Below are 21,955 nucleotides of genomic sequence, written 5' to 3'. Positions count from 1 at the left end.
CTCCTTTCAATTAAAGAAACAAAACCTACCACATTCTATTATTACAGACTTTTAGAAACAAGATAAACAATGAAATATTTCTCTTCATTAAGCTTGAGAAATCAAAGTAATAATCTCTGCAGGCTTCCCCCTCCTCCCAGTACCTCTATGCTATTTTTCCATTACCAGAAGAATTCTCACCGGATTGGTGTAGTGGGTCCTTCTGGTCCCTCTATCTCATAAGAGAGAACATGATCCCATTTAAATTCCAGATGCCAGTTGAAAGCTCCCCTCACAATAGGAGAAGGCTGGTATTCCAGGGTCATGTAATCAATGACATCTATCAGAGGACACACCACCATTTTGGGGTCCTTGGCAATGGCATTCAGCAAGGGTTCCAGCCAGACTTTATTCACTTCACAGTGGCTATCCAGAAACACTAGAACGTCCCCTGGGGAGGCAAAAACAGGCGAGTGTTAGCCCCTGTGTAGGAAACACCCGATAACACGAATCAAGGTTCAGTGTAACAAGTATTTATCCAACACTTACTATGAAAATAAAAGTGAAGTTGCTCAGTCGTGTCCGACTCTTTGCGACCCCATAGACTGTAGCCCACCAGGTTCCTCTGTCCATGGGATTTCCCAGGCAAGAATACTGGAGTGGGTTGCCATTTCCCTCTCCAGGGGATCTTCCCAACCCAGGGATTGAACCCGGGTCTCCCGCATTGTAGGCAGACACTTTACCGCCTGAGCCACCAGAGAAGTTTGACTATTAAGGTGCTTTCAGTGTCTCTGGGAGGAGGCAAGAAATGTATATTTGATACTGTATCAAAAATGCAGGACAGTGTGTGCCATAGATATTCAGAAGGAGCTGGTGACTGCGGGTTAGAGCTGCAATCCCTAACCTCTTTTGGCACCAGGGATCAGTTTTGTGGATTTGGGGAAGACAAGGTTCCCATAGACCAAGGGTGGGGTGAGGATGGTTTCAGGACGACTCTCATAAGGAACATACAGCCTGGACCCCTCGCATGCACAGGTTCGTGCTTCCGTGAGAATCTAACGCGGCCACTGATCTGACAGGGGAGAGGCCCAGCGATGGGGTGCAGCTGTGAATGCAGGCGAATCTCCGCTCTCTCGCCCACCTCCTGCCCAGCAGCCCCGTTCCTGACAGGCTATGGACCACTACCTGTCCACGGCCCAGGGGTTGGGAACCCCTGGTCTGTTTGCTCTCTCACCCAAACACACTGCCTGTGCAAACGCTGCCATCAGAAGAGAGACTAACACAGACGCAGATGTCCTTGGCTCCGCAGCCCTTCTTCTGCCCTTTTGATTCCCTCGTGAGAAGCCAACATCAGTTCATTTCTCTTTCCCCCAGGATGTTTCTGGCTCTGCCATACGGATGTCTGAGGATGCACTGAGCCCCCCAACACAGGAAATAATTCATATCAAGTTCCTCTCACCAGGCTTTAGCAAGCAGCTTTATCCAAAAATCCTAATCTGACAATGTGACTGAAGGTAGCTGAGTTCTCTTCAGCTCAGTTCAGTTCAGTTCAGTCGCTCAGTCTGTCCGACTCTTTGCGACCCCATGAATTGCAGCACGCCAGGCCTCCCTGTCCATCACCATCTCCTGGAGTTCACTCAGACTCACGTCTATCGAGTCAGTGATGCCATCCAGCCATCTCATTCTCTGTTATCCCCTTCTCCTCCTGCCCTCAATCCCTCCCAGCATCAGAGTCTTTTCCAGTGAGTCAACTCTTCGCATGAGGTGGCCAAAGTACTGGAGCTTCAGCTTCAGCATCATTCCTTCCAAAGAACACCCAGGGCTGATCTCCTTCAGAATGGACTGGTTGGATCTCCTTGCAGTCCAAGGGACTCTCAAGAGTCTTCTCCAACACCACAGTTCAAAAGCATCAATTCTTCAGCGCTAAGCTTTATTCACAGTCCAACTCTCACATGCATACATGACTACTGCAAAAACCATAGCCTTGACTAGATGGATCTTTGTTGGCAAAGTAATGTCTCTGCTTTTGAATATGCTATCTAGGTTGGTCATAACTTTCCTTCCAAGGAGTAAGCGTCTTTTAATTTCATGGTTGCAGTCACCATCTGCAGTGATTTTGGAGTCCCAGAAAATAGTCTAACACCGTTTCCACTGTTTCCCCATCTATTTCCCATGAAGTGATGGGACCAGACGCCATGATCTTCGTTTTCTGAATGTTGAGCTTTAAGCCAACTTTTTTACTCTCTTCTTTCACTTTCATCAAGAGGCTCTTTAGTTCCTCTTCACTTTCTGCCATAAGGGTGGCGTCATCTGCATATCTGAGGTTATTGATATTTCTCCCGGCAATCTTGATTCCACCTTGTGCTTCTTCCAGCCCAGGGTTTCTCATGATGTACTCTGCATGTAAGTTAAATAAGCAGGGTGACAATATACAGCCTTGACATACTCCTTTTCCTATTTGGAACCAGTCTGTTGTTCCATGTCCTGTTCTAACTGTTGCTTCCTGACCTGCATACAGTTTTCTCAAGAGGCAGGTCAGGTGGTCTGGTATTCCCATCTCTTTCAGAATTTTCCACAGTTTATTGTGATCCACACAGTCAAAGGCTTTGGCATAGTCAGTAAAGCAGAAACAGATGTTTTTCTGGAACTCTCTTGCTTTTTCGATGATCCAGTGGATGTTGGCAATTTGATCTCTGGTTCCTCTGCATTTTCTAAAACCAGCTTGAACATCAGGAAGTTCACAGTTCACGTATTGCTGAAGTCTGGCTTGGAGAATTTTAAGTATTACTTTACTAGCATGTGAGATGAGTGCAATTGTGCGGTAGTTTGAGCATTCTTTGGCATTGCCTTTCTTTGGGATTGGAATGAAAACTGACCTTTTCCAGTCCTGTGGCCACTGCTGAGTTTTCCACATTTGCTGGCATATCGAGTGCAGCACTTTCACAGCATCATCTTTCAGGATTTGAAACAACTCAACTGGAATTCCATCACCTCCACTAGCTTTGTTGGTAGTGATGCTTTCGAAGGCCCACTTGACTTCACATTCCTTACTGCTTCTCAGATATATATTTCAAAATTTCTTTATGGTACTGTGTCAGACCTGCAAGAAGGCATGGCAATCCACTCCAGTATTCTTGCCTGGAGAATCCACATGGACAGAGGAACCTGGTGGGTACAGTCCATGGGGTCAGAAAGAGTCAGACACGACTGGGCCACTGAGCACGCTGTATCAGACAACTCACTCTGTATAATATCTGTTATATTCATGCCTCGATCAAAACTGAGCTAAAAAGAACCCCGTTTTTAAACATACATAGCTTTTTTTCAGTCAACACTTTGCATTTTTCAATAAAATAGCTTCTATGACATTACATCAGACAAACATTTAAAAAATCACACCAGCTAATTTGATAGGTGAAAAATACCATCTGGTTCTCCAAAGAAGATACGCAAATAGCCAATGAGCACATGAAAAGATGTGCGACGCTATTCATCTTTAAGGAAACGCAAGTTAAAACAGTGAGGTACCACTGCATACCACTTCACATCTATCAGAGTTAAAACAAAAAAGAGAAAATAGTAACTGTTGGGAGGGTGTGGGAAAATTGGAACTCTCATACGTTGCTGTGTGGCGTGGTAAGTCAGTTCAGTCATGTCCGACTCTCTGCGACCCTACAGGCCGTAGCCCACCAGGCTCCTCTGTCCATGGGATTCTCCAGGCAAGAATATTGGAGTGAGTTGCCATGCCCTCCTCCGGGGGATCTTCCTGACGCAGGGACAAACCTGCACCTCTCACGTCTCCTGTATTGGCAGGTGGGTTCTTCACTACTAATGCCCCCTGGGAAGCCCAAAATGGTCCACCCACTGTGGAAAATAGCAGCTCCTCAAAAAGTTAAACAGAATTACCACGTGACCCAGAAATTCCACTCATTGGCACGTTTTAAAAAGAATTCAGGGGACTTCCCCGGCAGCCCAGTGGTTAAGACTCCACGCTTCCAATGCTAGGGGCACAGGTTTGACCCTTGGTTGAGGAACTAAGATCCCACATGCTTTGAGAACAACACCAATTAAAAAATTTAAAAGAATTCAAATGTATCCGTGTACATGCATATCTATAGCAGTACTCCTTATATTATCCCAAAGATGGAAATAGCCCAAATGTCCACCAACAGATGAGTGGAGAAACAAACTTCATGTACACACCCCATGGGATATCATCCAGCCGTAAAGATGAAGTACTGGTGCATGTCCACGAATCTCAAAAGCATTATGCTGGTGAAAGAGCCAGCCATAAAAGGTCTGACTTCATTTCTATGAAGTATCCAGAGTAAGTAAATCCAGAGACAGATGAAGACTGGTGGTTGCCAGGGGCTGGGAGAAGTGGAAATTAGAAAATTTCCCGATTTGTGGGTCTTGGGGTGATGAAAATATTTTCGAACTAGAGGGGGTGGTGGTTGTACAACAGAGTGACTCTGCTAAACGCTATATACCCAGATTAAGCTAACTTCTCCTTAGGATCTAAAATCACTGAAGGGCCGGAACTCCCCCAGTGGCTGAGCGGTAAAGAATCCAATGTAGGAGACATGGGTTCGATCTCTGGTCTGGGAAGACCCTGCGTGGCGCGGGGCAACGAATCCCGGAAGCCATAACTATTGAGACCGTGCTCTAGAGCCCTCAGGTTGAAAGCACTGAAGTCGAAAACTACTGCACTCACGTCTGCAACTTCTGAAGCCTCCACGCCCGGAGCCTGTGCTCGCAACGAGAGAAGCCACAGCGGTGAGAAGCCCGCACGCGGCAACTAGAGTGTAGCCCCCGCTGACCACAGCTAGAGACAAGCCCGCGTGCAGCAACAAAGACCCAGCACGGCCAAAATAATAAACAGATTAAAAACAAACAAGCACTGCAGGACACTAGTCCAATGGACCTGGTAAAGGATCTCTCCCATCCTTCCTCCTTAAAAGATATATCTGGGGAATGTTCAAAACTGAATTGCTCGCTGAGGTGAAAAGTCAGGAGAAATATTCATCTTCCCTGAGTGGAGGCGTGCTTCCTGCTTTCCGGCAGCAACCTTTGTTGCTGTCGTCCAGCCGCTCAGCCGTGTCTCTTTGCGACCCCGTGGGCTGCAGCACACCAGGCTTGCCTGTCCTTCACCAACTTCCTGGGTTTGCTCAATTCATGTCCATTGAGTCGGTGATGCCCTCCAACCATCTCACCCTCTGTTGCCCCCTTCTCCTCATGCCCTCAGTCTTCCCCAGCATAACCTATTTACACAATTTATCTAGGGATTGTGTTTTGCAAGCTTTGTTCTCATATTTAAAAAACAAACAAATGCTGTATCAATCTCTCTCAGTATTTTCCGTCTCTTTCTTCCCTTGCTTCACTTTATTTTCTGCTTTTCTTTAGTGTCAACATTTTTACATTTAAACGTTAGCTTGTTGTTGTTCATTGGCTAAGTCATGACTGACTCTTTGTGACCCTGTGGACGGCAGCATGCCAGGCCTCCCTGTCCTTCACTGTTTAATCATAGCCCATTATATCTATTTTAAACATTCTCAATTTGGTCTCTAAAGCAATTATGTTTAAGGTATTAAATATTTTAATTTTTATTAACAATAAAAATATTATATAATAATATATTGTATTATGTTATTGCTATCTCTCTTAATTTTTTTGTTTTGGGATTGATGTTTGATAATGTATGCAAAATCTACTTATGGAGGAGCTTACAGAGACTCTCTTTGTGCTTAAGTGTATGATCAACTTTTATAAACTATCCAAGCGTTTCTACTCCATTCACACCATAAATCTGTTAAACATTTGGATTTTGTGAAAAAAATTCAAGTGACTCTGCTATTTGAATTTCTCATTTTTGTTCATTTGCTATTTCCATGACCAGCAATGTGGTAATACTATTCACTGCCGTGGAAATCAGAATTTGAGGGTTTGCGTCCTGAATTGTGTGACCTGGAGCAGGTCTCTGGTCTATTGGGGAGATTAGTTTCTTTAACCAGAAGATAAGGGTGGTGAGTTCTAAATTCTGAGAGACTTCCCACCATGAATGGTCTGTATTTTCATTATTTTCCCCTGTATTTCTCCTACTTTTATTTTACAGATTTTATCATTTTGAAGCATATAATTAAATATCTATGTTTTAATTTCTTATTTATTTGTTCTGCTCACTGTCTGGGCTTCCCAGGTGGCGCTAAGTGGCAAAGAACACGCCTGCCAGCGCAGGAGAGGTAAGAAATGAAGGGTCGATCCCTGGGTGGGGAAGATTCCCTGGCGGAAGGCGTGGCAACCCACCCCAGTATTCTTGCCTGGAGAATCTCACGGAGAGGGGAGCATGGTGGGGTCAGTCCGTGGGGTCACAAAGAGTGGGATGTGACTAAAGCGACTTAGCGTGCACACACGGAATCACCTAATAAGCATTTGTTTAATACTTAATGCTTCAAAAAGAGTGCTCATAATGACTTCATTCAATCATTGCAACAACCACATTAGTTATATATTTTTGTTCTCATATCATGGATTAGGAAGCTGAGGTTCTGAGAAGAGACTTGCCCAAGATCCCATAACCGGTAATTGGCACATACCAAACTGGAAATGAAGGCTCTGCTTCAAAACCCAGTGCTTTCTGTTCTGTCAGCCATCACCTCCCTTGGATGTTTGTGGCGGAGAGTCAGACACTGCCCTCTGCGCCACATAAGTAAACATATTAACAGGTTCTGGGAATTAGGATGACCTCCTTGGGGAAGGGCATTACTCTGTCTCCCATATGAGACAACAAACCGTCTCTCGTTCTGTGTGACAGTCACAGAGCACCACAAGTTCCCAATGGCGTGTTTGAGTTTGCTAACCTGTTGCCTTTAGGATGGCAGTTGAAATCTACACCTCATCTCTGCCCTCTTGGCCACCTGCTCACCATCCAGGCCAGTTCAGTGGAAGACGCTCCATTCTCACCCCCTGATCGCCTTGCATTTATTCCCCCAAACTTCCTGCTCTGCTGCGGACTACCCTTTTACTCTCTCCACAGTTCCCTTATTTAAAGTAAATTTCTGGACTTCCTTAGTGGTCCAGGAAAGAACCTGCCTCTCAGTGCAGGGGACATGGGTTCATCCCTGGTCCAGGAAGATTCCACATGTCACTGGGCAGCTTTAGGGAAAGATGGAGGTGGTCAGGCTCTCTTGCCCCACGCCTCTGGCTCTCACCCCACATCCTGTCAGTGCGTGGTTTTGTAACAGCTGAGATCACTTGTAGCACTGTGTGTGTGCGTCATGAGGTACCTGCTCGGCCACGGGCCATCTCTGCTCTGTAAGCTCCACCTGAAAGGCCTCTGAGGCTGCGTTACGGCTGTGTCCACTGGGTCAACCATGAGAGAACACAGCGTGTCTGCTGCTGGAGCTGCTGTGCCAGTCGGGAGAGAATAAACGTGTCTGCAGTTGCTACGGCTCCTTGAGTTTTCTTCCAGCTTCCTTGCTCGTGCCTTGCCTGCCCTGGCTTCAGTGGACAGTGTGCACTGTGAGATTCAGCAAGACAACAACTAAGCCCCTGAGCTGCTACTACTGAGCCTGCATGTCCCGACACCCCAGAGCCTGTGCCCCACGAGAAGAGAAGCCACCGAAATGAGAAGCCCACCCCTCACAACTAGAGAATAGCCCCTGCTCGCCGCAACTAGAGAAAAACCCATGCACAGCAATGAGAACCCAGCACAGCCAAAAAGAAAGAAAACGCTTTTAAAAACTAAAATCCTTTAAAAAAATTAAATTTCCCTACACTAAATTCTCCTGCAGACCTCCTTGCCTGATATAACCCTGACTCTCCCAAGAAGATGCTGTTTCTCTTACAAAGTCCCTCCTTTTCCTCCCTGACCACAAGAATCCTTGGGTTCAGGACAATACCAACGTTTCCTAGCTGCTTATGGCTGCTTCCAAACCATAACATTTCTGTTCCCACGCAAAAAAGTCCCCTTTCCTTTCAATTCAGACCATCTAATTAGAGCTTCTCTTTCTCAATTTTTCTCCACTTTGCAAAACTCTAGCCTTCTAATTCTTCCTGATAGAGTTAAACCCACCCAGCAGTGGTCAATTTCCCTCCTGCCAAGGACACACCACAGGCTCATCACAGCTGTCTCAGTTTGAGGGCAACTTCGGTCATTACATTGGCAGCATCACCCACAAGGGCGAGTGGACAGGCACAAACATTACCAAGAAAACTCCGTCAGAGGCAGGATGCTAGAGAACAGGGCCGCGCTGTTTTGTACGGGGTGATTTTGACCGGCCTCTCTGATAATATGCCACTGAATCAAAGACCTGGACAAAGTGAAGTAACAGGTCACGCAGGGGGCTGGAGAAGGAACATTCCAGGTGGGAAAATCACATGCAAGGAAAGGCTCTGAGATAGAACAGCTGGTATGTTTGAGGAGCAGCAAGAAGGTCAGTAACACGAGGGGAGAGCGAGGGGGAGGTGAGTGACGAGGGCAGGGCTTCCCTGGTGGTCCAGGGGTTGAGAGTCCGCCTGACAATGCAGGGGACACGGGTTCAACCCCTGGTCTGGAAGGACTGCACCTGCCACAGAGCAAGCCTGTGGCCGCAGCTAGTGAAGCCCACAGGCCTAGAGACCATGCTCCACAACAAGAGAAGCCACTGCAACGAGAAGCCTGCCAACAGCTACTAAAGAGTGCCCCCGCTCACCACGGCTAGTGAGAGCCCAGCGACAACAGAGACCCGTGCAGCCAAAAACAAATGAATGAAACTGAAAAACTGCAACGCAAAAAGCATTTTTTCAAAACGTAGAATATCATCAGGATCTTAGAGTAAGAACTTCTCAAACAAGACACAAAAATCATAAAGAAAAATATTGATGAATCTGATTATTTCATTATTAAGTTAAAGCTAGTGGCCATGACTTTTTAAATGAATTTCACTTCTCTCTCCTTTTCTGCTTTTCCTTTTAGGTGGTGCCATGTGGTGCGTAGGATCTTAGTTCCCCCACCAGGGATGGAACCCATGCTCTCAGTGAGCTCAGAGTCTTAACCAGTGGGCCATGAACGAAGTCCCAAAGCTATTGGCCCTTAAAATAAACCTCCAAAATGTACAACAGCTCTTATGTGGTCAAAATTTCTTTCTACTCATTTAGCTCTACCCTCGTCAGCCAGAAGGGAACTACAGTGTGGAGAGGGATAAACCAACTTCCTGCAAGCCTTGGTCAGGAAATGTGGCTGAAACATAGTCACGGGCCATTCCTTCTGAAAGGAAGGCAGGAAAGTCCTGCGTGGCTCTGTGCCCAGCAAGAGGAAGTGGATTTTTGGGTAAACTTCTGCTCAACTTCCCTGGTAGCTCAGATGGTAAAAAGTCTTCCTACAATGCAGGAGACCCTGGTTTGATCCCTGGGTCGGGAAGAGCCCCTGGAGGAGGAAATGGCAACCCACTCCAGTATTCTTGCCTGGAAAATTCTATGGATGGAGGAGCCTGGCAGGCTTGGCGGGCACAGTCCATGGGGTCGCAAAGAATCGGACACAACTGAGCGACTAACACTTCTGTTCAACGCAAGACACCATCAACAAAAATGGGAAAACCAACCACAGACTGGGGAATGATATTCTCAGTGTATCTAACACAGGATTCGTATCATAAAGGCACCTTCAAATCAATAACAAAAGGACAAACAACCCAATCAAAAAACTGACAAAGGATATGAACAGACCACATTCACAGAAAAATCTATAAACAATCTAAAAAAATATGAAAAAATACTCCATGTTGCTAGCAGTCAAGGAAATGCCAAGAAAATAAAGGATACAGCTTTTTGATCAAAATTTTGTCAAAGACTAGAATGACTGGGCCTCCCTGGTGGCTCAAATGGTAAAGAATCCGCCTGCAATGAGGGAGACCTGGGTTCGATCCGTGGGTCGGGAAGCTTCTCCGGAGGAGGGCAACCCACTCCAGTACTCTTGCCTGGAGAATCCCCACGGACAGAGGAGCCTGGTGAGTTACGGTCCATGGGGTCACAGAGAGTCTAACACAACTGAAGAACTAAGTGCAGCGGAAAACGACTGGTAATAAACAACCAGTGTCAGCAAGGCTCCAGGGAGAGGGCCCTCTTACACCCTGTGACGGAGCTGTTAATTGGTGCCATCTGTTTTAGGACAATTTGGCAGCATCCACCAAAATTTAAAATAAGGATTCCCTTTTGCCCAGCAAGTCCACTTTTTAGAAATTATCCCATAGGTACAAGTATTCATTTCCACAAAGGTGGAAGTACAAAAATTGCCAATGCAGCTTTTTTTTTTTTTCAGTAATTGTAAAAAGTAAAAATCAGGAAATGACAAATGGCTAAACAAATTATGGCAATCCATTATGGAATCCATATGGAATATTATACAAGGCTGCAAACAAAAACTGAGGTAACTGTCAGGCATTGTCACGGGAAAAGTTACAGAACATTAAACTGAAGTGGAAAGAGTAAGTCTCAGAATAGAGACAGTACAATTCCATTTATTTAAAAATCCTTAAATCTATGTGTGTGTCTATGTGTACATGTGTGTATATATACACATACATATGTATACACATATGCATATTAATGCATAAAATCAATGTTCTGAAAAGTCACATGCCATTCAGTTTTAGTGGTTTGTACTGAATTTCGGACAGTTAGTATGTATTATCTGGTAGATGGCTTCCCTGGTGGCTCAGACAGTAAAGAATCTGCCTGTAATGCAGGAGACCTGGGTTGGTCCCTGGGTCAGGAAGATCCCCTGGAGAAGGAAATGGCAACCACTCCACTTTTCTTGCCTGGAGAATCCCATGGAGAGAGGAGCCTGGCGGGCTGCAATCCATAGAGTTGGACAGGACTGAGCAATGTAGTTAAGTAAGAGAATGTCTCAATTGATCAGGCCAAAATAGAGAAAAAAAATGAAGACTCAGATTTTGCTTTTAGTTGGCCTTCTACTCAATAAGGAAATAGCCTTGCTAAGGAACCGAGACATTTCCTCAGATTGCCACATGGCGGGATCCTTAAACACCACCGCGCGCCTTTGGTCCTGGGTTAATTTTCTGAGAGCAACCCTCTGATTACCCGGGCTTCCAGGAAGCTCGATCATCAGGATTCCCCTCGGGACTCATTCCCTTGCTGGTGTCTCATGTCTCACAGCTCAGGAACTGCCCTTGGCAGAGGACTGGGCTGCCGTCCCAAGGGACGCCGGAGGCCAGATGGGACCCCATGCTCCCGGCAGCTGAGACCTCCCTTCACGAGAAGCTGCCCCAGGAGGTCCCCCAGCTTTGGGATCTTCTGGACTGTTCACACCAAGGCTACACCCTCCCGGGGGGCTCCCAGCCAATCACTGCACACCCTGTGTGGGCCCCCGGGAACCAGGTGAACCTGACCGGCCACAGGGGCCCCACTCAGGACTCCTCCAGTGCCTGGTCTTGGCTCAGGGGCTCCCGACTGGCCCACTCGAGCCCCTTCTGGGAGCCACGCAGCAGACCGAAGGGCTTTCGGCCTTCCCTCCTTCCTTGCCTCCTTCCACCGGGGTCAGACCAGAAGCTTCCAGCCCACATTTCGTCCTCTCCCCTTTATCCTTCGCAGACATTTCTCTGTAAGCACTCCTCCCATGTCATCCGGGCCTCTGCCTCCCAGAGGACCTGGACTGACCCCTTCCTAGCTTCCGAGGTCCCCATGGGGTCTCTGCAGCTACATCACAGCCCTGCTCTCCCTGTCAAGTCTTGCTTTCCTCACCCCTTTACCTGGTTCCCAAGACCACCTGGGGGGCCCCCTGCATGTACAACTCCATCCCAGAGTCTGTACCTGGGGGACGGTCCTGTAACAGGAGGCTGAGCTTATACCCCCTCCCCGCCCCTTCCCCGCGACGAGAATAACTTCTATTTGTCTTCTATTTGAAATAACAAAGTAACATCTTGAAGCACAATACTTTCAGAGTCAGACAAAGATTTAAGACTCATAAGGCTGAAATATATTCCCGCTCTTCTGTTCATGCCATGGAGACTCGTGAAGATGGTTTCTGCACGGGCAGGAAGACCTCTGGGACACAGACGTGGGGTCCTGTCTGGAGTAAAACCTTCATACCTGAAGCATGGGATGCTCCGGTCATCCTTGCTCGAATCAGCCCCTCTCTCTTTTTGTTTCTTATTAATTTAATCTTTCCTCGAAAAATTTCCAAGTGATAGTCGAGTTTCTCTTTCAAATCATCTGGAAAAAAGAGTCAGCATTTGACAACTGCAAAGTATATTAACCAGTTTCTCATAATTTTGATTGATTCTTAAAAACTGCTATTCTGCAGATGTTCCAAACTCAAAAAAGAAAGTTTGATTGAATGAACGTGCACAAAATGTGAACAAAAAGAGATTCAGCATTGAAATCAACTGTGAATATTCTTCTGCATTTCTAGTGAAATACTCCTTTCTCTCTCTCTTTTTTTTAACTTTTTGGCCACACTTTGTGGCATGTGGGCTCTTAATTCCCCGACCAAGGATTAAACCCAGGCCCTCTGCATTGGAAGCACAGAGTCCCAACCACTGGACCACCAGAGAAATCCATGAAATGCCTCTATTTTAATATATCATTATTAAAATTATAATAGGAAAAGCATAAATTATGGTGCTTTGGAGCACTCACTCTGACTTTATTCATAACAGTTGTGCACCTAACCTGGTACTGACCCCCAGGCTGGTTATCAACCACTGAAGTCTCAGCTATCTCGTCAGTGAGAAGGCAGAGCTAACGTAGTCCCTGCAGGAATCCAGTGAGAAGAAGAAATGCATCACCAAGCACAGAGCCTGACACTTAACAGTCACTCAGTACTCAGAGGTTAATATGATGATGATAAAGGAGGTCCTTTCCTTCTTGGAAGGAAAGCTATGACCAACCTAGACAGCGTATTAAAAAGCAGAGACAGCACTTTGCCCACAAAGGTCCTCATAATCAAAGCTATTTTTTTTTTCAGTAGTCATGTATAGATGTGAGAGTTGGTCCATAAAGAAGGCTGAGCACCGAAGAATTGATGCTTTTGAACTGTGGTGTTGGGGAAGACTCTTGAGAGTCCCTTGGACTGCAGGAGATCAACCAGTCAATCCTAAAAGAAATCAGCCCTGAATATTCATTGCAAGGACTGATGCTGAAGCTGCAGCTCCAATACTTCGGCCACCTGATGTGAAGAGCCTACTCATTGGAAAAGACCCTGATGCTGGGAAAGATTGAAGGCAAGAGGAGAAGGAGGTGGCAAAGGATGAGATGGTTGGGTGGCATCACCGATTCAATGGACGTGAATTTGAGCAAACTCTGGGAGATGGTGGAAGACAGGGGAGCCTAATGTGCTGCATCCATGGGGTCAGAAAGAGGCGGACACAAGTAGGGGCTGAACAGCAACAAGAGGCCAGTCTCTGGTGAGACGGATACAGATGCCTCAGAGGTCAGAGAGTCTGGGGGCTGGGGACCAATAGAGGCAGGTTCACTGTAGTCTTGGCAGAAGAATGAAAGAAATCTCTTTCCTTTTCTGTGGAAAGAGTGCCAGGGCCTTGCTCAGAGGTAGATTCCAGGCTGCACAACTATACTTGAAGGGTAGAGGTAGCAACTCAGATCAGATGTCTGCAAACACCCTCCAACATCCAGGACTCAGAGGAACTCTGTGTGGCAGACATGGGAGGGAACAGGCCGTTCTGGCAGCGGTCATCGCTGACATGAAGTGGAGGCTTTGAGTCATTCAGGAGATGGCCATGCCGCTTGTGTGTAGTCAAGAGGGACCAGGACTATGAGAAAGGTGGACGGTAGCAGGTCAGCCCTGGACATGCCTCTCATGTAACTCAATGGAGGTGGTTGTCTGGGCTCCCGACCCCTGCCATCCCAAGCTGAGGGACTCCATCACCAGTACCTACTGGTATGAGCCAGAAAAGACTAGCTGTAGTTCAAGAGAGTTCTCCTAGAGCCCACAGGAAATCACGGTGGATTAAAAGTGGGGGTGCATCAACCCTGAGCACCATCAGGACACAGAACACCCCATTTCCTGCATTTCCTGTGCTTGAGGTTCTGTGTGGGCCCAGGACTAAGCTCCTTGGTGGGGCGGGTGAAATGACCACCCATCGGTGGCTGTGGATCCAGGAGAAGTGGAGTATCTGGTCCACCACCTCTCAGCCATCAGTGGCGAGTCCTCTGATGCCTAAAGGACATCTGGGCAGACCTCCAGGTGTGTCTCTGAACTCTTGGCACAGTTCTGGAAGGCTGGGGCCCCTGGGAGTTTCTCGGTCCTCCTGGGACTGCACGTCCATGGCAGGATCTTCATCCTCTGGGTGAGACGTTAGACTTCACAGTCCAGCAAAGATCCCCCTGCCGCCTGCTCCTGGCTTTACTGGGGCCTTTTGCCCCACATGTGGCCAGATGTGTCGCTCAGTCAGATGAGGAACCTAGCCGTCCTTCCGCACCCCCCACCCCATGCACAAAGCCAGAGATAAACAGTGCTGGACTCCTCGGACTAGCGTGGCTCCTACACAGTCCAGTTCAGCCGCGCAGCCCTGTCCGACTCTTTGCGACCCCATGGACGGCAGCACGCCAGGCCTCCCTGTCCATCACCAACTCCTGGAGCTTACTCAAACTCATGTCCATCAAGTCGGTGATGCCATCCAACCATCTCATCCTCTGTCCTCCTCTTCTCCTCCTGCCTTCCATCCTTCCCAGCATCAGGGTCTTCAAATGAGACAGTTCTTCGAATCAGGTGGCCAGAATACTGGAGTTTCAGCCTCAGCATCAGTCCTTCCAATGAATATTCAGGACTGATTTTCTTTTGGATGAACTGGTTGGATCTCCTTGCAGTCCAAGGGACTCTCAAGAGTCTTCTCCAGCACCACAGTTCAAAAGCATCAATTCTTCGGTGCTCAGCTTTCTTTATAGTCCAACTCTCACATCCATACATGGCTACTGGAAAAACTATAGCTTTGACTAGATGGACCTTGGTTGGCAAAGTAATGTCCCTACTTTTTAATATGCTGTCTAGGTTGGTCATAGCTTTTCTTCCAAGGAGTCATAGCTTTTCTTCCAAGGAGCAAGCATCTTTTAATGTCATGGCTGCAGTCACCATCTGCAGTGATTTTGGAGCCCAAATAAAAATAAAGTCTCTCACTGTTTCCATTGTTTCCCCATCTATTTGCCCAGAAGTGATGGGACTGGATGCCATGATCTTCGTTTTCTGAATGTTGAGTTTTAAGCCAACTTCTTCACTCTCCTCTTTCACTTTCATCAAGAGGCTCTTTAGTTCTTCACTTTCTGCCATAAGGGTAGTGTCATCTGCATATCTGAGGTTATTGATATTTCTCCTGGCAATATTGATTCCAGCTTGTGCTTCATCCAGCCCGGCATTTCGCGTGAAGCACTCTGCATAGAAGTTAAATAAGCAGGGTGACAATATACAGTCTTGACATACTCCTTTCCCGATTTGGAACCAGTCTGTTGTTCCACGTCCAGTTCTAACTGTTGCTTCCTGGCCTGCATACAGTGCCTGGCCAATGAGTGAAATTCCTAAATGGAGCCGACACTAGCTCGGGTCCCATTCCACTGTTTTTTTTGGCTGCACGGGTCTTTCTGGCTGTGCACAGGCTTTCTCTCTTGTGGGGAGCAGGGGTCTACTCTTTACTTGCAGTGCATGGGCTTCTCGCTGTGGTGGCTTCTCTTGTCGCAGATCGTGGCCTCTAGGCGTCCAGGCTCAGTAGTTGTGGCGCACAGGCTGGGTTGCCCTGCAGCATGTGGGATCTCCCCAGATCAGGGATCGAACCTGTGTCCCCTGCGCTGGCAGGTGAATTCTTAACCGCTGAACCACAAAGGAAGTCCCCATTTCACTTTTGAGTTGGTGCATCTCAGTTGCTTCTCGAAGGGTGAGCCTCCTCTTCTTTTCTTCCCTTGTCTCTTCTTCTTCCTTCCGTTGCTCCCCCTCTTTTTCCTGTCCCAGCCCATGGTGGGTCAGATTCACAGTAGATTAGGTAAACCTTTCGGTAGTATCCAATATGCATGCATTGCTTCCATGAGAAATGGACCCCACAGGCAACCTGCAGACCGCAGAGAGCTTATCCTTCATCTGGGTCCTCCCGGCTTGCCTCAGGTTTGGAATTAAGTTGTAAAACAGACAACTGAGTTCAAATGCTAAATGGAGCTCAGAAGATTTTGTTCTAGCATTCTAGTTCTTTAAAATCAGTGAACATGAAGGAATAAACCCTTGAGTGTAGTTGGTGTGATTAGAATTCTTTAATGTAAAGCACCTGGATTGTGTCATTACCCTACATTAAGTCTTGGAATCATTCCCCATTTTCTCCAAATAAAATTCAAACAATGCCTTCATGAGGGGCTACTTTTTTCATTTCTGGTTTCATGCCCACCCCCTCCCTCCTAAAACTATACTCATACATAATTTACATAAGCCCTTTCCCAGTGAGATGGCGGTAAGGAATCCGCCTGCCAAGGCAGGAGACCTAAGAAACACAGGTTTGATTCCTGGGTGGGGAAGATCTCCTGGAGAAGGAAATGGCAACCCACTCCAGTATTCTTGCCTGGAAAACTCCATGGACAGAGGAGCCTGGCAGGCAACAGTCCATGGGGCAGCAAAGAGAAGGACTTGATTGAGTCCATACACACACACACACACCCACACACACACACACCCTACATAAAATAAAAAACTATTCCAAACTCACCATATTTTCTGTGGCCTCTGGGCCATTTTCTCTGCCTAAAATACCTTCTCCTTCCCTTTCATCTATGTAATCTCAACTCATCTCAGTTCAGATGTCACTTTTGAAAAAAATGCTACTTTCTTGAAGTAGAGTTGATTTACAATGTTGTGTTAATTTCTACGGCACAGAAATTTCTACTGTTAATTTCTACTGTAGTGATTCACTTATGTATATTCTTTTTAATTTTTTTCCATTATGGTTTATCACCGGATAGTGAATATAGTTCCTTGTGCTACACAGTAAAAGCTTGTTGTTGATCCATCCTAGACATCACTTCTTCAACGTCATCCACGACCTCTAAAGACCAGCTTACCCCCCCGTTTATCTGAAGTGCTAGCCACCCCATTAGCCCAACCAGAAGGTCAGGGACCAGACTCTCACATCACCATCAGTGCTCCAAAGTGCCTGCCTCGACACCCACCAAAAATGTTTTTTGTATAAAATAACTCAAGTGCCGCAGAGATAGACGGTTAGAAAGATGGTCAGCATTCTCTCTTACCAAAATCACTCATGTCGTCTACCAAAATAATTTCTTCCAGGATATACTGTGGAGTGAGGGCCATGACGCTGGACAGTGTTCGAAACAAGGCACTAAATTCTTCATTGTGGAAACAAATGATGATGCTGGCAGTAGGCAGTCTGGCCGGGTACGTTTTTTTCCGACACCTGCAGACAGAGGAAGAAAATTATTCATCTAAAAGCATTAGATGTTTTGAGGACTCATTGAAACACTTTATTCACATTTTCCTCTTTATTCCTTTAATTGATGATTATGATGATGAGGTGACAGTACTTTTAAAACACAAAAATTAAGATACAAAAATTTCTTTAAACGTCTTATGTTGTTCTAATATTGTCTAGATCATTCCCCCCTTCTTAATGCCCATCATAATTGCTTTTTCCTGAGACTCTGTTTTGATAAAATTAGTTCTACTTTGGATATAGTATAAACTTAAATTATACCTACATTTTCATTTCTATTATAAAATGAATTAATAAGCTTATACACATTAAAAGGTTAAATTAACTTTATTGTCCTGTCTTCAAAGAAAATCCATGTGCTATTCCTACACTTGTATAGTCTGTTGGAACAAAGAAATGTAATAATGGATATGGTGCAATTAGATTTCTTCCAAGGATCTGGCTAAAAATGTTTTATTATTTTTTTGTGCACTTAAGGGAAATATGGACACTGAATTTTAGTAATATTAATTTTTAGCTATTAAGCATTGTTTGGATTGCTTCCTTATTGGGTTGTGTTTTGAAATATTTTGGTTGTAAACGACAATTGGAACTAGCTTAAGCTTAAGAAAGAGGTACATTGAAAAGGGGACCCAAAGGTCCCGCAGGACCTAGTGACAGGCAGGCTCCTGGAGCATTCAAGAGCAATTCTCACTAGAGGTTTGAAAGTCACTCAGACATGCTCCATTTCTGCTCGTCTTCTCTTTCTTAACATTCATTTATCTGGGTTCACTGGGTCTTAGTCGTGGCGCGCTCGATCTTCAGTCTTCCTTGCAGCACGTGGGTTATGCAGCTGCAGCGTTCCGGCACGCACACTCTTAGTTGTGACGTGTGGGGTCTAGTTGCCCAGGGCTGGAGGTCGGGCCCCCTGCACTGGCTTCCCAGAAACAGGTAGATCAAAAGGCCGACCCTCCGGTGAGATCACTGCCTTGTGCACGTGTGTGCTCAGTCGTGTCTGACTGTTTGCACCCCCAGGGACTGTAGTCCTCCAGGCTCTTCTGTCCAGGGGGTTTTCAGGAAGAATACTGGAGTGGATGTCCTCTCCTACTCCAGGGGATCTTCTTGGCCCAGGGATCAAGCCCATATCCTCTTGTGTCTCCTGCATTGGCACGCGGATTCTTTATCACTCCTGCCACCTGGGAAGCCTAAGATCACTGTCTCATCAAAGAATAAGTAGATGAGAGACGGGAATGAGGGGGCGAGGGTACCACCCCAAGAATGAGAGAGACGGTGAACTCAGGCCACTTGATCACAGCGCTAATATTCTATCTAGTCCAAGTTTATCATTTTGAGAAAACTGCAAATTGAGCCCCTTCAGAGGAACGAGACAATGATACTGAAGGAGCCTGAATTCACATCACGTGAGTGTAAACCGCTAAGAGAAACCTAACGTGTATGGGTTTCTCCAAAATTAACTGCTGAATGTTGCTGTGGTCTTTCTGTACAGAAAACCTCTCGGGCCTAAATACGTTTCTTTTCAGGGTGAAGGTAATTTGGACAAGTGCTTGGTTGTCCATGTTTAGCTGGTTTTGTGCTTCGCTAACGCGATTCCCAACGGTCTAGTTAAAGCAGGACTGTTAGGGGTTGACTCGTGTCCCCCTACTCCACATTCTAACCACCAGGACCCCAGAATACGACCCAATCTGGAAATGGGGTTGCTGTAATAAGCGAGAGGTCATCCGGGCGGCCCATCTAGTAAGGCTGGTGTCCTTACAAAAAGGGGACCTGAGGGTACCCGGCAATGTGAAGAGACACAGGAAGAAAAGGGTCATCCCTAAGCCAAGAAGAGGGGCCTGCACCATCCCCCCCCCGCAGCCCAGAAAAGAACCCACCCTGCCAACCAAGGTTTCTGATTTCCCAGCCTCCAGAGACCCGTGAGACAACAAATGGCTGTCATTGGAGCATGCCAGTTTATGGAGGCTTATTATAGCAGCTCTACCAACCCAGCTGAAGAATGTTGCACTTTAATGTGCAGAAACACTCCTGAGCTTCTTTCCAGATGCATATTCTGATTAAGTACGTCTGGGGTCGGGCCTGGTATTCAGCAGGGCTGACACGCTTCTAGGGGCTCCCGGTGCTACTGGTCCTCAGACCACACTCTGAGTCAGAAGGGTCTAGCGGGCAAATACACGAAATGACAGTCCTCTAAGCATGTTAGAAAAAACATCTTGATAAGTGACTGATAAACCATTCTGTAAACAGTTATTTACTTGCCTAAACTGTTCAACTGGAGAAGGCATTGGCAACCCATTCCAGTACTTGTGTCTGGAAAATCCCATTGGCAGAGGAGCCTGGTAGGCTGCAGTCCATGGGGTCGCAAAGAGTCAGACATGACTGAGCGACTTCACTCTCACTTTTCAGTTTCACGCATTGGAGAAGGAAATGGCAACCCACTCCAGTGTTCTTGCCTGGAGAATCCCAGGGACAGGGGAGCCTGGTGGGCTGCCGTTATGGGGTCACACAGGGTCGGACACGACTGAAGCAACTTAGCAGCAGCAGCAGCTGCAGCAAACTGTTAAATTATGGCCATGGCAGGGAGGTCAGGGGGAACTTGCCTAAATCCAATCTTAAACAAAACCCACTTTTCTAAATAAGTCTTGGATCAAAGAGAAATAAACTGCAAATTATTTAGGAAGGAGTGCTATGACAAACCTAGACAGCGTATTAAAAAAGCAGACATATCACTTTGCCGACAAAGGTCCATCTAGTCAAAGCCATGGTTCTTCCGGTAATCACGTACAGATGGGAAGCTGGACCGTAAAGAAGGCTGAGCGCCGAAGAAGTGATGCTTTCTAAACTGGTCCTGGAGAAGATTCTTGAGAGTCCCTTGGACTGCAAGGAGATCAAAGCAGTCAATCCTAAAGGAAATCAACCCTGAATAGTATTAGAAGGACTGATGCTGAAGCTGAGGCTCCAATACTTTGGCCACCTGATGTGAAGAGCTGACTCATTGGAAAAGATGCTGAGAAAGACTGAAGGCAAAAGGAGAAGGGGCCAGCAAAGGATGAGATGATTAGATAGCGTCACTGACTCAATGGACATGAATTTGAGCAAACTCTGGGGCATAGGGCCTGGCGTGCTGCAGTCCATGGGGTTGCAGAGAGTTGAACCCAACTTAGTGACCAAACGACAATAACAATTTAGAGATTTGCAAGCCTGAAAACACAGCATGTTAAAACCTAATGTATAGGGCTTCCCTGGCGACTCAGTGGTGAAGAATCTGCCAGCCGTTGCAGGAGACATGGTTCTGATCCTTGGTCTGGCACGATCCCGCATGCTGGGGAGCAACAAAGCCCAGGTGCCTCCACTACTGGGCCCGTGCCGCAGAGCCGGCAAGCCGCAACCACTGGAGGCCGAGTGCCAAGGCCCGTGCTCCGCAACAAGAGGAGCCAGCACAGGGAGGAGCTCGTCCCCCATGACTAGAGAGAAGCCCCTGTTCGCCACAACTAGGGAAAGCACACGCAGCAACAAAGACCCAGCGCAGCCAAGTATGACTCTCTAAAGAAAGAACTGTTAAAAAAAAATGTAATGTACATAGCTAAATCCTAGTCAGAATAAAACGAAGACTTATAAACGTATTATTATCATCTAAGGAAGAGATGAAATAAACTATTTTAACCTTATAGAAGGGCAAAAAGACCACAAAAATGCATCAAAAGAAAGAAGACACAACCCCATAAAGGCAACTGGAAACTAACAAGTTAGAAGACAAAAAAGGTAAAATTGATAAATCAAAGCAAAAGATAGTTTTCTGAAAGATGACTAATATATATCAATTTCTACCAAGCTTTTGAAATCGAGAAGAAAAATGTACAAAAATAAGAATGAGAATGAACGCAAGGTGCCAGAAAAGGTGAAAGAGAATTACGAAAACAGGATGTGTGAACTTTAAGCCAATAGATTTGAAAGTAAATGAAGAAGATTTTTATTAAAATAGATAGCTCTGAATAGACCCTAGAAATAGAAAGCCTGAGCAGAACAATCAATAATCTTAGAAAAAAACTAAACTTTTCCATGTCTGACAGCAGAAAATGGAGCAGTGATTCATAATTACCAGACAAGTTCCATTTCAAAATAAGAAATACATAATGATGACATTTCAATGATATAGAGCATAGAGATATAGAGAAAACATATAAATTCATTTTGTGGAACTAGGAGAAGGCAATGGCACCCCACTCCAGTACTCTTGCCTGGAAAATCCCATGGACGGAGGAGCCTGGTGGGCTGCAGTCCATGAGGTCGCAAAGAGTCGGACACGACTGAGTGACTTCACTCTCACTTTTCACTTCCTGCATTGGAGAAGGAAATGGCAACCCACTCCAGTGTTCTTGCCTGGAGAATCCCAGGGACGGGGGAGCCTGATGGGCTGCCATCTATGGGGTTGCACAGAGTCGGACATGACTGAAGTGACTTAGCAGCAGCAGCAGCAGCAGTATAAATTTGATATAAAAATCTGATGACAGTAACTCAAAGAAGAAAAACAAAGCAGAGTTTCTTAAACCTGA

General features: G+C 46.2%; 1 protein-coding gene across 4 annotated transcripts in view; it reads right to left on the bottom strand.

The window, feature by feature from the left end:
* The window catches only part of GALNTL5 (polypeptide N-acetylgalactosaminyltransferase like 5), a 108,088-nt gene that overhangs the window by 17,583 nt on the left and 68,550 nt on the right, over nucleotides 1-21,955 (bottom strand). For all 4 annotated transcript variants that reach the window (XM_069587186.1, XM_069587189.1, XM_069587188.1 and 1 more), the window contains 3 exons: nucleotides 17,206-17,372; nucleotides 12,064-12,186; nucleotides 181-430 (listed from right to left, as the gene is read on the bottom strand). In XM_069587186.1, the coding sequence (XP_069443287.1) occupies nucleotides 181-430; nucleotides 12,064-12,186; nucleotides 17,206-17,372 (540 nt within the window). The remainder of the gene's footprint in view (nucleotides 1-180; nucleotides 431-12,063; nucleotides 12,187-17,205; nucleotides 17,373-21,955) is intronic.

The sequence above is a fragment of the Ovis canadensis genome, chromosome 4, assembly GCF_042477335.2.
Source record: "Ovis canadensis isolate MfBH-ARS-UI-01 breed Bighorn chromosome 4, ARS-UI_OviCan_v2, whole genome shotgun sequence".
NCBI lineage: Eukaryota > Metazoa > Chordata > Mammalia > Artiodactyla > Bovidae > Ovis > Ovis canadensis.
The sequence above is the reverse complement of the archived record's forward strand: the minus strand, read 5'-3'. Positions and strand labels throughout refer to the sequence as shown.